The sequence below is a fragment of the Lynx rufus genome, unplaced genomic scaffold (genome assembly GCF_022079265.1).
Source record: "Lynx rufus isolate CCGP_SWC_20201006 ecotype Redwood Valley unplaced genomic scaffold, mLynRuf1.p SCAF_16, whole genome shotgun sequence".
In the NCBI taxonomy this organism is placed as follows: Eukaryota; Metazoa; Chordata; class Mammalia; order Carnivora; family Felidae; genus Lynx; species Lynx rufus.
Genome location: NW_025814830.1, coordinates 38,874,313 through 38,887,825, shown reverse-complemented (window position 1 = coordinate 38,887,825; position 13,513 = coordinate 38,874,313). Strand labels below are relative to the sequence as shown.

Sequence of the window (13,513 nt, the reverse complement as noted above, 5' to 3'; positions counted from 1 at the left end):
CACCCTAGTTCCTGGGCAAAAAGTCAGAGTCACAGAGAGGGCCCAAGGTGACCCACCGGAGTTTATTCACTTCCAGTGGTACTGGGTCAGGTGGAGACTTGGTGGCATCCTCCCCAATGCCAGAGCAGGATCCCAGGTCCTGTCTGCTTTGGGCAGAGAGCAGCAGCCTATCAGCACTCTGACATTCAGGAATCTAGAAATGATGGGGGGGAAAAAAGTAGTCGCGTGGGGGGGGGGGGACCCTCCCGCCAATCCGACACCAGGTTTGGGTAGCCTCACACCTTCAGACTCGTCACCCGCCTCAAAGTCGGGCTCTGGCTCTGGCTCTGGCTCTGGCTCTGGCTCCAGTTCAGGTGCTGGCTCTGGTTCCGGATCCATTTGGGGTTCCAACTCTGGCTCAGCCCCTTCAGAGACTTCAGCTTCCACTTCCGGATCGAGTTCCTCGAGGGTTCCGGATACTGCCTCCGAGCCCCCTGAAACCCCAGCCTCGTCGCAGTCTGAAGCTCTGGGCGGTTCGGGGCAAGCGGTCCTCAAGTCAGGTGCCTCAGGCGTCCAGTGGCCAGGGCATGGAGAGTCGTAGCTGCGTTCCCGGTAGCCTGGATTGGAGGTGGGAGTATCTGAGTATCTCATTTTAAGGCCTCAGCGGTATCCTTGGCACACGGCCATCTACAACTCAGCTCCACACTCTACCCTTCCCGCCAAGCCCCGTGCTCTGGCCCAGGCCCCGCCCCTCTCGCGCTCACCAGTGCCCACGTGCTGCCAGTCCCAGGCCGGGTCTGGTGCGCGCGTAGTACGCTGGGCGCAGTGCAGCAGCTCCTGGCAGGCGGCCTCGCCCTTGCTTTGTACCAGCAACAGCAGGCGACGCACCCTGCGCTCGGCATCAGGCAGCGCGTCCAACGCCTCATACTCAGGCCCGGTGAGCACGCCACGCGCCAGCAGTGCATCCAGCAGCAGCCCGGAGTCGTCCTGCAGCGTCTCCACTAGGCGTTTCCGCTCGCGATCGATCGTCTCTGAGGGCCGCTCCTGCGCATTGCCCATGGTGGGGGCTGCATGGGGGAGGGGAGAGAGGTAATAGGGCAAGGACTCCCCCGCCCTTGACCTCTCTCCCAGGGTCTCCGTGAACACTCGTGGCTGGGATTTAAGTTCACCTTGACCCGGGCAGCCGGACAGCTCCTCAGCACAGGACTTGGACCTCCTGCCTTTCAGGCTGCTTCTGTCCCGTCTCCTCCTCAGGCTTCTCCTTGGGTTCCTAAACGTCAGCTGTGGCTCCCCTCTCCTCTATGCTATCCCTGGGCCCTTATTTACTATCGACCACTCTCCCCAGTCAGGACGTCCCTCCTGTGTCCCCGCTGCCTGCAGATCCTGCATTTGATTCAGACCGTTTATCCAAACTAAATTCTTTTTCCCAGCCTGCTTCCCCACCTTAACAAGCAGAAAGACTTACAATTGACCTGGATACTCAACACCCAGTTTGCAGTCAGGTCCTTTTCAGTCTGTCTGCTGAGTATTTCTCTGTCATCCTAACCTCTTACTTAGTCTAGCCTTTCATGTACAGCTTAGACTCTGCTGAGTGCTGAATCCCCTCTGCACCCAGAGCACAAGTGCTGAGAGCCTTCCCTCACCAACTGAAGGAAGTCTAGGTTCCTTATCCTGATCCTGAGGCCCATCTTTCTGGGGGAGGCTCCACCCCTGCAGTCCCTCACCAATACCACCATGTTGTAACCCTGACATTGGTCTGATGGCGCTTCCTGGCTCCCTAATACCTGAGCAGGGATGCCTGAATCCTCTTGAGACCTAGCTCTGACCAAGACCTCCTGACATTACCTGAGACCCAACGTCTCCCTGATTCCCTGGGAATCTTCCCTGGGAATGCTTCATCTTTAGGTACCACAGACCCAACTCATAAAAGCCACCAACAAATGCTTGCTGAACTTTTCTGTTTTCCTCCATGGATCCTCCCATTTTGAGAGACTGTCTCTCGCAAGCAGCAGGTCTTAGGCAGAAGTTAATCTGCTGTGTCCATTTATTAACAACCAAGGATAAAGGTCCATCACTTTTGGAGTGGCCTGACCCAGGCAGCAAAGCCCCTGGCATTAAGGGGCAAAATAGGTCAGGCCCTGAACCACTCCCTCCTTCAGCCCACCTACACCAGCCTTGGCTTTGTTCACACAGCACCCTCCCGGGTCTCATCCTCCTTTTGGGGTCACTCTGCTACCTCCCTACCTGGCTCCAGGTCTGGGTGAGCGCCTTTGGTCCTAGCCCCCATCCTGCCTCCCAGGTCTCTCTCACTACCACCTGGTGTCAAGCTATGCCTCCCTGGCCATTTCACCCTCCTAGCTATACTGAAGTGTCAGCCCTTCCCCCAGGCCACTGACCAGAGACCAGAACTACCCCCACCCCTCCCTCTCCCTTCATGTCACATCTCTGACAAATGCTACTCCTCTACCTCTCAGTGGTCTCTATTAGTATCCCCCTCAACCCCACCATAGTCACCTCATTTCCTATGACAGTCTTTCTAAGTACATCTCAGTCCCATCCCATCACTCCCACCACATAGTGACTTTGACAAGCCCCTGGGACAGGATTTATTATCCCCATTTTACAGGTGAGGAGACAGGTTCAGAGAGACCAAGTGGCAGAACTGGGATCTTATTTGCTCTAACTTGAACTACAACAAGATCTCCTGCAAAGCAGAACATCAGCCCTAATGGCCTGTTTCCCCCCACTGCCCATCAGAGAGAATCAAGATTATCTGGCCTGGCTGCTCTAGGCCACCTCCTAACCTTCTGGACAGCTGGGGTTTCTCCCACCTCCCTCCACCACACAGTGCTGGGAGAACCCTGCAAGCCCCTGGCACATCTGAACCAGATGCAGATGCTGTTCCCTAAGCCTGGAATACCCTTTCCTTACCTCCATGCTGTGGACGCATCCTCCGTGACTCAAATGTCCCCTTTTCCACCCCAGTGCCAGAATGTCCCAAAAGCAGACTGGCTCCTTCTCTTGTGGAACCAGTGAACAGCATACACCCTCACAACTGCGGGGACATCACTGCACTGTGTACACGGACCCTCTGCCCTCTTTGGCAGAGACCTCCAAAGACTGTCCCCCCAGTCACAGGTGCAGGACCTACTCTGTACAAGTGCAGAGAACTGGGGGGGGGGGGACAGATTGAACTGGCCCCTCCTTTTCCCTCATTGCTCCCCAACTTATTTTCATGTTAACCTCCTTCCCACATTATGCCAAGTCCTGCACTTTGTGCACCTCAGTCTGAGGTGCAGAGACCCTAGCTAGTCTGGGTCTCCCCCTGCGACCCAATGCTCAGAAGTGAATACCAAAGTTTTGTCGTGGCTAGTCCTTCAAGGGTCACAGACCATATTCTTCCCGGAGCTTCAGGAGGTTACAGGTGCCACGCATCCAGAGGGGTCTGGGTCTCCTTCCCACCTCGCTGCGCAGGCTCTTAACGCTAGGGAGCAAGGGTTGTGGGAAACTGCGGGAGCTTTTGCGAAAGTGAGATCACAAGGCTCCCCTTACCTCCCCTCCACCCAGTCCCAGAGCTAGAGTCCGGCGGAGGGGCGGGGCTCACAGACCTCCTTCGAGCGCGGCTGGTGATGAGGGGGCGCAGATTCTGCCCAATCAGTTTCTCTTCCCTCCTCCAGCCAGGTGCCGGGGAGGGGGGGGGGTCCCGGTTCTGTGCGTTCCGGGCGGCCCCACTCAAGAGTCGAGCCTCCGCGGGGCAGTAGATGACGAGGCAGAATGGGCTGGGCAGGGAGGGGGTGGGAACAGCAGCTGCTGAGGGGGCGGGGCGGCCAGGGCTGCCGGGAACTGGGAAGGGGTGGAGAAGAGGGGGGCGTTCTTCTTAGGACACCGGGAAGCAGGCCGCAGAGGCCGAGCACCGCCTGGGCTCACACACGTAGTCCGTTTTCCCTCTCCACCCAGGGTGCATCGGCTGAGTCAGCGAGCGGGTGGTTCGGCCTGCGGCCCCAAATATCCAGCGCCCAGTCTCTTGGCCTGGCAATTACCAGATGCTTTACATCCATCTTCTCCTTGAATTCTCTCTGCTTGTCGCAGATAAGGCTCAGAGAAGGGGACCAGCTTACCCACGATCACAGAGCAGATGCATTAGAAGGTTGGATGTGACCCCAAAAGCCCCTGAGTTCTGGAGGTTGCAGTGGCCACATGCTAGCCCTGGATGAGGCCAGAGCTAAGCAGGGAGTGGAGCTAACCTCCACTCTCCACGGGTTCCACTATTAAAGCCTTAGGAGCTGGAAATTTCTGTAAATGCAAAGTCCCCCCCCCCCCCCATGAGTTCTATGCTCCCTGGTCAGTAGAGAAAAGAGACCAGAAACACAGAAAAAAAAATGCAGTTTATGTGCAGGGTTCAGTAATGGAGAAGTAACAGGGTCTTCAATCAGCCTCTTCTAGGGGGGCACGAGGAAGCTGAGAAGGGCTGGCTTCAGAGCAGAGCAGGTTTCAGGGGGAGGGATTGGCCCCTGGGCCCAGGTAGGAGGCTCGGCTCTCAGGGGCGCTGTAAATCGTTAAAGCTCCAGGAAGGCCGAGAGCTGGGCTTCCCAAAGCCGCTTGGACATCCAGCAGGAGTGGTGCCCCAAGTGTGGAGTCCTTCCCTAGGAGAATTGGACTGTGCTCAGCAGGGAGAAATAGCTCTTCCTTCTATCTTTGAGGAAGGAGAGCCTTGCCTGCCCTACCCTCTGGTCAGTTAGGATGAAACATCCATTCTTAACCTCCCTGCTTTCACCCAACAGCAAGAGGGTGGGTGGCTCTCAGAGGGCTGCCAGAACTCTGGGGATTTCCCTCCAAAACACAAACTGCCCAGCCTACCCAATCCTGGTAGCTCAGACCAGTTAGGGCCTCCCCCCTAGTCCTGAGTCACCACAACTGTTACCTGGCCCTGGAGAATTTAACCCCTTGACTGCCAGCTCATTCTCACTCCTCTCTGGAACCAATGGCTGCATCTGCATAGGAAAACCCCAGGAAGCAGCTGGCCAACCAAGAGAACTGAGAAGGGGAGCTCTCAGGCACTGGCTAAGGGCTTGGCTCAGCAACCCTAACCCCTGCCCTCCCCACCTTCACCTTACCAGCGACAGCTCCATGTCCAAGTCCATCAGGGTCCATTCTCGCCCTTGGTGGCTGGGGCCTAGCACCTGGGGGAAGCTCTGGGTCAGTGGTGCCTTCCCGACTACACAAACCCCACCAAGCCCCATGCCCCTGCCCTGCTGAAGGTGTACTCACATCCAGGGGCCCCACAGGCTCCACACTTTCAGGGGGGGCCCGAAGCAGCATGGGAGGCAGAAGATTCTCTGGGCTCCGCATCCCCCTGTCCAGGCCCAGAGTTCCCCTGTGCACAGAGAACTGCTGTCGGCCTGCAGTGTTCACCCCCATTAGATTCCCAAGGATTCTGGATACATCAGGATCAAAATCTGACATCTACAAAATGGTAGGAGAGGACTCCCCACCTAGAGTATACTTAAAGAATGCCTCTGCCTCCTACCTTTGACCTGAGGTTTGGGTTATGGAGGTAGGGTCTTGGGATATATACCCTCTCTTTGCAGTTGTCAACATCAATGGTTCTTAAACTATTGTGTACTTTACAATGTTTCCATTCACCCCAATGAATTCCTTCACAATAAGTGTTCCTGGGTTCCTGAACCCTACCATAGATATGCTGATTGACCTAATGGGAATTTCTGCTTTTCAGGGAACTGTGATGCAGGTACTCTTTAGAGCAACTCTGGGAAATTAGTTCAGCTCATAGTGCCGGACCTCCCCCTTAGCCACCAAGGAGCAGACAGGGCTGGGAAGTTAGTTAGTGGTGGTCTGTCTGGAAAAGTAGCCCACAGGGCTCACAGTCAAGAATGGACTCTTTTGCTCACCTGTCAGGTACCTCCCTGGGACCTCTTGGTTCAGGCTGTTGGGCATTCCTGGGCCCGTCAGGGCTGAAGCTCCCTTTCCCTTCCAGGATGGCCTGCACCACAGCCACAGGCAGCGGTGGGGGTGCTGTCACGCAGAAGTCACACTCGTTTGGGGCCAGGGCCAGCCCGGCCTCGCCTTCCCCCCCTGGACTGGCCGGCTCTTCTTTGAGCAGTGCCAGGCCCTTCTCCCTGCACCAGAGAAAAGCTTCAACCAGACCCTTGCACTGACTTCCCTCCATTCCCCCATAGCCATCTGGGCTGCCGGGTCATCCCCCACAGGCTCCCCAGTGGGCAGCCCTGTCTGTCTTACCTCCTGCCACCACTGGAAGGAGAAAGCCTGGTCCCATCAGGGGATGGAGAGTCTTCATGGATGTCAGAAATGATAGGGCCCCTGGCCCTGTGAGAGCTGGTGAGGCCCAAGGTGGTCTCTGGGAGGGGCTGTAAGAAGACAACTAGGCCCAGTCCTTCAAGTCACAGGAAGAGTCAGAACCCAACCAGTACCCACATGGACCAGGTCTACGGAGTAAGGTTTGAGGGGGTAGGCTCAGTCCATGCTGGGGAACCTGGGTCTTGGGCCATGGGGAGGAGAAGCCGGACCCCACCTTCTCTTCCTTTTTGGGAATGGAGGAAAACAATAGGCTCTCCATAATCCCAGCTATGCCCTAGGGAAGGGAGGAGGAGCAAAAACCTACCGACTGGATAAAGTAGGGATCCTGAAGGAGGGCACCAGGTAGGGGGCAGGCACTGAATTTGGCTGCTGTTGGGCATGAGCTCCCCTCATCCAGCATCAGGGACCTGTGCAGGGGGGCGGGGCAGGTTCATCCCCCATGCCTCTCAGCCTGCACCTCCCTCCCTCAGGCCCCAGCAGCCAAGTCAGCAGAGCTGAGGCCTGTTGCCAGGGCATCAGTCACATGCTGGAGGCCGAAGGGGCTCCACCCAGAGATGGGGGCCCTTTGGGGGTGGAGAGGGGAGGGAGGGAGCATGGTTTCAGCCCCAGACCCTCTGCTGTTGGGATGCTTTGGAGTGAGGGGGAAGGGATTGCTGGGGGTGGTGGAATTGGGGGAGAAGGTCCTGGAACATAGGGATCTGGGAATGGGGGTACTTGGTGGTAGAGTTGGGGAGAGAGGGGGAAAGCCCTGGAGGTGGGCCCTTGGGGACATTGCCATGGAGTGAAGAAAAATGGTATTGCAGGGAAGAAGAATGAGGATTCCCAGTGAGGGGTCTACTGGAGGAGATGGAGTTCAGGCATGGGGCCTCTGACAGAGAGGCTCCTGGAAGTGAGTGTGGAAGGGGGCGTCATCCCAGACTTTCTCACTCACAGCTTTCTCTTAGCTCCTGCGTTGCTGGGCCCTGTCTGAAGTGGCCCGAAGAGGCACTGGATCAGCTAAAGAGGAAGCAAAGGGTTAATTCATACTTCGGACCTTGCCCCAACCCAAGGCACTTCCAGGTGGATTCGCCGCCCCGGCAGAGGAGGTGGGTGTGTTCAGGAGTGGAAGAGAGAAGTGGGGTAGGGGGAGAGGAACACCTTGCCAATGACCCGGTGCTGCTGACCATGGCTCTGCCGTAAAGTCACCACCTCCCTCCATAAGATCTCGTTCTGCCTGCGGGAAGGCGTGGGGGAGGGGTGCTGAGGCACCTGAGAGTCCGCCCAGTCACCACCCCCCACAGAATGGCAGGCCTGAACCCACGACCACTCAGACGATCGTCCATCCATAGAGAATAGAGTTCCACAGTTCAGCCCATTTGTCTGGATGGAGGCACCAAGACACGAGAGAGGAAGGAGCTGTGCAGAAGAACAGCCTGGTAGCTAGTGTTCTCTCGTCCAGACTCCCCTTCCTCCCTTCCCCCCTCCTATGCCCCCTCCCCCCCCGCACTGCCTGAGCTCCCGCAGCCGCGCCTCGGTGCTCTCCTGCACTCCCCGCAAAGCCTGCACCTCGCCCAGCAGCCGGCCCAAGTCCTCGGGGCGCCAGCGGCCGTCGTCGCTGCGCAGCGCAGGCACCTGTAGGTGGGAAGCACCATCGGATCAGAGTCATCTAGAACACGGCCAGCCGTCTCAACACCTCTACCGGGGGTGCTGGTTCCTGCATGCCGTACCCACCTTGCGCCGCACGCGTTCCAGTAGTTGCTCTCGGCCGCGTACGAAGCTCGGGTGCTGGAATTCGACGTGGTCGCGCTCTGGCCTCAGCAGGCCGCCCTGCTCGATGCTCACCACCTTCCGGAAACCGTCTAGGGAGTGGGGCGTGGGGGAGTGAACTGCCCCATCCCCGCTCACCAAGTCACTCACACCCAATTCCCGTCTCGCCCTAAGGACTCACACATGTTGAGTTGCCGCACAAAGCTCGCCATGTTGCTGTGTTTGAAGTATTGGGGCAGCACTTCCTTGGCGAAGCGGCTCTGGTCGCTTACGAGGAAACTGGTCCCGCTCTGCCAAGAACGCCGCCCGCCCACCCACCGTGCGGGCGGAGACGGGACAACACAGTGAGGCGTGCCCGCCCACGGCCAGGCGCGCGCTCTGGCGCGCGCGCGCGCGCACACACACACACACACACACACACACACACTCTCTCTCTCTCTCTCTCTCTCTCTCTCTCTCTCTCTCTCACTCCGCTGGGGACCGGCCACTCCTGGAGACATGGGACGAGACCAGAACTGCACCAGCTATGAGGCCTAGCCTGGGGCCACCACAGTGTATTCTTACCCTAGCCCAACCCAAAAATCTCTACTGGATTCTCGGAAAGGAGGAGCAAAGGCCAGGGTTTTTGGGTTCCAGCCCTGGACGGGTCCCAGACCCAAGATGTTACTTTGAGCTAGAACCAGCCCCAGCCCTTCCCTCCCTCTTCTGGTCTCTGTTTTCCGATCTGTCTGCTGGGGTGGGGTGGGAACTGACCTCAAAGATCCCTCAGGCTCTAGGTCTCCAGAAGGCTCCTACCTACCCTTTCCTCGGTCCGTAGGAAGTCGCCTCACCTCCATCTCGCACACCCCCTCCAAGGTAAACTACCCGGGACAGCTGAATCGGGGGACCCACAGCCCTATCCCAGGCGGGGGTTGGGTGGCCGTGGATGTTCACTGACGTGGAAGGATCCCGGGGACCACTGGGGAAATCAAGGGGCCCCAGCCCTCACCGGGCTCCAGCGGATCAGATGGTCGGTCCCCGGGTCACCCACCAGCGCCCACAGCTTGCCGAGGAAGGCAGGCACGGGGCTGGGGCCCGGCTCCGTGGGCAGCGCTGCTGGCGCTTCCTGCATGGCGCAGTCTCGGCCCGGCTAAGCGCTCGGGCCCGGGCGCCGCGGGCTTGTCAAAGCCGCGGAAAGTGCTGCGTTTGCCGCCCGCCCCTCCCTACTCCGCCTCCGGGCGCCGGGTCAGGCGGGGGCCACGTGCGAACCCACGGGGCGGGGCTCAGGCCGCGGCCGCAGCAACAGCGGACAGAAAGGGAAGGCTGGGATCCGATCTGAGTGGAGGGTGCGGTGGGGACGGAGACCTGGGTTCGAGTGTCACCCTTTGTTCTTAGGGAGAAATCGCCCGTGCGCGGCCTGGTGTGGGCTGAAAAAGTCTAGACAGTGATGGCCATGGCCTGGATAGAGAGGGCAGATAGAAGTGAAGGGGTGGGGGTGCGGAGGGGAGAAGCTGGCACCCTCCCGAAGAACTCTGAGACATTGTCTTTCCAAGGATGCGGAGTGCCCGGTCCCTGACCGCCGCAGCCGTAGCTTATCAGTACAAATGATCTCTCCTACGCCTACCTGGTGGGGTCCTCTGGCCTCTGCGGGTTCCCTGCTCTCCCTGTTAAGAGCCAGCGCCGTCTTGCACAGGACGCAGTGTTGCTGCAGGATTTTTTTTATTTCACACTCTCCCCAGAGGCGCCGCCTGAGCCTGTGTCCTGTCTCCCCACCGCCCCGCTCCCCATGCCAGGGACGCGGCGCTAGCGTAGCTTCCATAGGGAAGTGGGGTTGAAGGAGGGTGATCCCACTACGGAAATACACCCAGTGGACTCAGGACGCAGGGGCTGGTCCCGAGGCAACAGAGTCCTGAAGGAGCGGGCTAGTAGTAGGTGCACGCCTAGGCAAATGCATCCAGCATCTCAGTGGCCACATATCTGCTGGGGAGGCGGCTACGCCATCACGCCACAAGAGTGGGCAGCCAGGGATGTGGCTCCCGGGTTAGTTTGAGCGTGTAGCTGCGCAGGCGCGGACAGTGCGCGCGGAAGGCGTGCAGCACGGAGGGTCGCACGACGCAGAAGCAGTGTACTTCGCGCAGGTCCGTACAGCGCACAGCCAGTAACTCCAGCGCGGCGTCCAACTCCGCTGAGGCAGCGGCGCGCACCTCGAGCGCGCGCAAGGTTGAGGCATAGTGGCGCGCAGCAAAGCGCACCGGACCTACGGTGTCCCCAGAGAGACTGAGGCGCAGCGCAGCCACTGGCACGGCAGGCTGCAGGACCCGCGTCACGCTCTCGTCAGGCAGCGCTGGCTCCAGCTCCAGCTCCACGACCAGTCTTGGGTGGCGGCGGCGCACTGCGGCCCAGGCTTCCTCGGGCAAGGGGGGTGCGCGTGCGTCCTCGGGGCACGCGCACCGTAGGGCCAAGTGAGCGAAAGGCGCGCGGTCTGGCGCCGCTAACACCTGGAGGGCGGTGCCCGACAGGCTGGCCAGGTGCAGCCCAAGGGCGCGCAGACGCGGGCAGGCCTTCAGTAGCTCTAGCACGGAGTCTGGACTCACGCTGCCCACCAGCGTACAGTTGTTTAGGAAAAGGCTTCGGAGCTCGGGACAGCCGCGTGACGCCTGCAGCACCAGTGCGTCGTCCAGTGTGAAAGGCAAGCGCCGAAGGTCGAGGTGACGCAGCGCGCAGGAGGCCCGACAGATGGCGTGCACGGCGTCCAGGATGTCGCGGCCTGCGTCGAAGAGGGGCTTTTCTCCGTGGCAATTCAGGAGCAGGCTTCGAAGCCCTGGGGTACGACCCGCCAGTGCCGTCAGCAACTCAGTGGCCGCCCTGCGGCTCGGCTCCCTCGATGGCTCAAATTCCAGCCGTAGATTGTGAACGTGGTCCAGGCAGGCGGACAGATATGGTAGCAGCGTACCTTCTCGCTCACAGTCGTAACTTGTGGTTAGAACGGTGAAGAAAAGGCATTGGCCTCGAGAGGCCTCTGCCTGTCCCTCACCCTACTGTCCCCACAATACACCTCCCATTCCTGATCATTCCTGGTTGCCCCAAAGTAGCCGCTGATTCTAGGGGGACCTCCCACCCTATCCCTTGAGAAGACTTAAGATGCGATACGCCTGTCACTAGTTGAAACTCTGGCAGCGAGAGCCAATGATATTTTAGGAACTGAGCTTTCTCCGAGGTCTCTACAGAGGCGTGGCATGGCTTCTGAACTGTCAGGTTCCCATTCTGACTCAGCTACTCCTTACCTGAGTGACCTGTAGAAAGTGATTAAATCTCTGCCTCAATTTCTTATCTGTGCAATGGACATAATAATACTACCTATTTACCCCATAAGGTTTTCGTGGGGATTAAATAAATTAATATACATAAGGCACTTAGAACACCAGTTAGTACATAATAGGTGGCCAATAAATGTTAGTAATGATTGTGCTTTTTAATATCCCTAACCCCCAACTCCATGGAGAAAGGGAGAAGGCAGGAGGGCGGTGGGGAGGAGGGAGAGGGAGGGGCCGCTCACCTGATGATCGTGTCGTGCCACACCGCGCTGCAGGTAGCAGCAGCAGCCCAGGCTCTGCAGACCCTGGAGGCAGTGGCACGGTCCCGCAGGGGCAGGTGGCGAAAGATAAGCGCCAGCACCTCCTCTGGCAGTTGCTCTCCAGGCTCTGTCATGACCGTGGGCGGGGTGGGAGCTCCGTGCTAACAGCAGTTCTTGCCTGGAGAGAGAAGGGCATCTCTGGGCTCAAGAAAGCCAAAATGTTGAGGGGACCACCAGAACCTATGTGTAGAAATGCTTGTGGCCCAGGAATTGCTACATAATTTGCAGAACCCAGTGCAAAATGAAAATACAGGACTCTTTGCTGAAAATATTATTAATAATCTCAAGACAGTGACAGCAGAGCATTTGACCAAGGTGTTAAACTAAGCATGAGACCCTGTGCCTCTCACTGAACAGGCCTCAGAACCATGAGGTTGGCCCTGGATGCTTAAAGATTCTTTCACACTACATCCTCACTTGTTGAACAAATCTGCATTTTATGCTATACCAGAAGAAATACAGCTATGACCTATGTGCGAAGTTGATAAAGCCGAACATGTAGATTTGGAAAATGCTATCGGGTCTTTCTCCTAGTTACTAAGGTTTACCCTGGGGAAGGTGGAGGGCTGCACTGTACATGACTTGGGACAAATCGTCCTTCCCTCCCTGCCCACCCCCTCCCCAGCTCAAAGAGCTCGTGTCGCCTCTAACTGCCTCCCCATACACACACTCCCCACCCGGACCACCCAGACTAGTCTCCCAGACATCTTCCAGAACTGCTTCCTTCCCTGAACTCTAAGTTCCAGGGAAGGACTGGGCCCAAGACTCGCCTCAAGGGCCCTTGAAATGAGGGCATCTCAGATGGCAGGGGCAGTAGAATCACCCGCACACTTGTTCACAATACAGATCCCACTGCCCACATACTAAATCAGGCTCTCTGGAAAGAGTAGGACCCAGTAATCTGAATTTTAAGAAGTGCCAGTTGACTCCACCGGTCCCAATTGAGAAACCACGTCCTAGCCTTGCCAGTAACTAGAGAGTGACAATAGGGTTAATAGGGCGAAAGCATTGGAGAATACTTTTAATTGGCAGGGACCACCAGCCAATCAGGAAGCGGGGGCGCGGGTGGGGCACTGCTGAAACGGCTCTGAGTGAAGGCTACTTCCTTTTCTCCCCTCCCTGGGGAGAAGTCCCGTGTGCTTCCTGAGAAAGGCCGGAGGGGCGGAGAAAAGCTTCGGGCTTTGAGACCTGAGGGGCCCTGGGTTCAAGTTTCAATCCTGATCCCGGAGCAGTACAGGCTCAGGTTGGGCGATTTAGGTTCAGCAGGAATTCCGCAGACCCATCCCGGAGCGCGGCCTTTGTTGGAAAGTGTGCATCCTCTTCGAAGTTGACAATTTATTTTAGAGTGCTTGAAGGTTTTCCTACACGTTTCACACCACTTGCTAGTTTTCTGTTTTCCCATATTCTCCAGGTTAACTGTCCCTGCTGCAATTTGCGCCTCGTTACCCTTAGGGCTTCAGATACCCTCGGCCAGGCTTGAACTTGGACCCACCGGCACCCCGTTCTGAGTGTCAAGGAGTAGGAGAGGTCAGAGATCATCGAGATCAAGCCTCCAGGCGGCACTAGAAAATTATGGTGCCCAGGGGGTGCCTCTTTGTTGATCTGTTTCCTGCCTGAGAAAGCGAGGCAGCGCTCTCCCTTGGGGTCCCCTGGGCGCGTAAGTGCCGCAAGTGCCCAAAGTCTCTTGCTGTGGGCAGTTCTTCCCGCTTTCTAACCCTGGGCGCCAGTGTCTTACCTGCTCAACGGACCAAGGGGGCTTTGCCCAGAGGCTGTGGACTGGCGCCTGAGGACAGTGGGAGGGAAGGAGTCACAGGGAGCACGGGGGGCGGGACGCCCGGG

The 13,513-nt window shown here is 58.0% G+C and overlaps 3 protein-coding genes across 4 annotated transcripts; all 3 read right to left on the bottom strand.

Moving 5' to 3' along the window:
- Positions 1–48: 48 nt before the first annotated feature.
- Positions 49–3,576, bottom strand: NOL3 (nucleolar protein 3). Its single transcript, XM_047078548.1, has 4 exons — positions 3,372–3,576; positions 744–1,046; positions 282–596; positions 49–193 (listed from the first exon to the last, which is right to left on the bottom strand). Exons 1-4 carry the CDS (start codon positions 3,412–3,414, stop codon positions 186–188), a joined length of 669 nt encoding a protein of 222 aa, XP_046934504.1. The 5' UTR covers positions 3,415–3,576; the 3' UTR covers positions 49–185.
- Positions 3,577–4,345: 769 nt separating this feature from the next.
- HSF4 (heat shock transcription factor 4) lies at positions 4,346–9,415 on the bottom strand. 2 transcript variants are annotated; one of them, XM_047078551.1, is made up of 13 exons: positions 9,050–9,415; positions 8,243–8,351; positions 8,026–8,153; positions 7,802–7,926; positions 7,453–7,528; positions 7,247–7,311; positions 6,620–6,722; positions 6,238–6,379; positions 5,889–6,012; positions 5,248–5,353; positions 5,094–5,159; positions 4,901–4,970; positions 4,346–4,622 (listed from the first exon to the last, which is right to left on the bottom strand). In XM_047078551.1, exons 1-13 carry the CDS (start codon positions 9,170–9,172, stop codon positions 4,471–4,473), a joined length of 1,389 nt encoding a protein of 462 aa, XP_046934507.1. In that variant the 5' UTR covers positions 9,173–9,415; the 3' UTR covers positions 4,346–4,470. The 2 variants fall into 2 exon arrangements, with proteins under 2 accessions (XP_046934507.1, XP_046934506.1); XM_047078550.1 differs by having other exon boundaries at positions 5,889–6,116; positions 6,238–6,365.
- A 327-nt stretch (positions 9,416–9,742) lies between these two features.
- On the bottom strand, positions 9,743–13,507 carry FBXL8 (F-box and leucine rich repeat protein 8). The gene is made up of 3 exons (XM_047078547.1): positions 13,410–13,507; positions 11,597–11,792; positions 9,743–11,013 (listed from the first exon to the last, which is right to left on the bottom strand). Exons 2-3 carry the CDS (start codon positions 11,746–11,748, stop codon positions 10,041–10,043), a joined length of 1,125 nt encoding a protein of 374 aa, XP_046934503.1. The 5' UTR covers positions 11,749–11,792; positions 13,410–13,507; the 3' UTR covers positions 9,743–10,040.
- Between the last annotated feature and the right edge of the window lie 6 nt (positions 13,508–13,513).

Excerpts from the sequence above, each read along its gene's own strand:
- NOL3 (XM_047078548.1), bottom strand. The coding sequence starts at position 3,414 with ATGCGTGGCACCTGTAACCTCCTGAAGCTCCGGGAAGAATATG. Across the intron at positions 1,047-3,371 it reads GAAGCTCCGGGAAGAATATG|CCCCCACCATGGGCAATGCG; the intron begins GTCTGTGACCCT and ends TCCCCCATGCAG. Across the intron at positions 597-743 it reads CTGGCAGCACGTGGGCACTG|GCTACCGGGAACGCAGCTAC; the intron begins GTGAGCGCGAGA and ends CCTCCAATCCAG.
- HSF4 (XM_047078550.1), bottom strand. The coding sequence starts at position 9,172 with ATGCAGGAAGCGCCAGCAGCGCTGCCCACGGAGCCGGGCCCCAGCCCC. Across the intron at positions 8,154-8,242 it reads TGTGCGGCAACTCAACATGT|ACGGTTTCCGGAAGGTGGTG; the intron begins GTGAGTCCTTAG and ends CCCACTCCCTAG. Across the intron at positions 6,366-6,619 it reads ATCCCTACTTTATCCAGTCG|CCCCTCCCAGAGACCACCTT; the intron begins GTAGGTTTTTGC and ends GTCTTCTTACAG.
- FBXL8 (XM_047078547.1), bottom strand. The coding sequence starts at position 11,748 with ATGACAGAGCCTGGAGAGCAACTGCCAGAGGAGGTGCTGGCGCTTATC. Across the intron at positions 11,014-11,596 it reads TGGCACGACACGATCATCAG|TTACGACTGTGAGCGAGAAG; the intron begins GTGAGCGGCCCC and ends TCTAACCACAAG.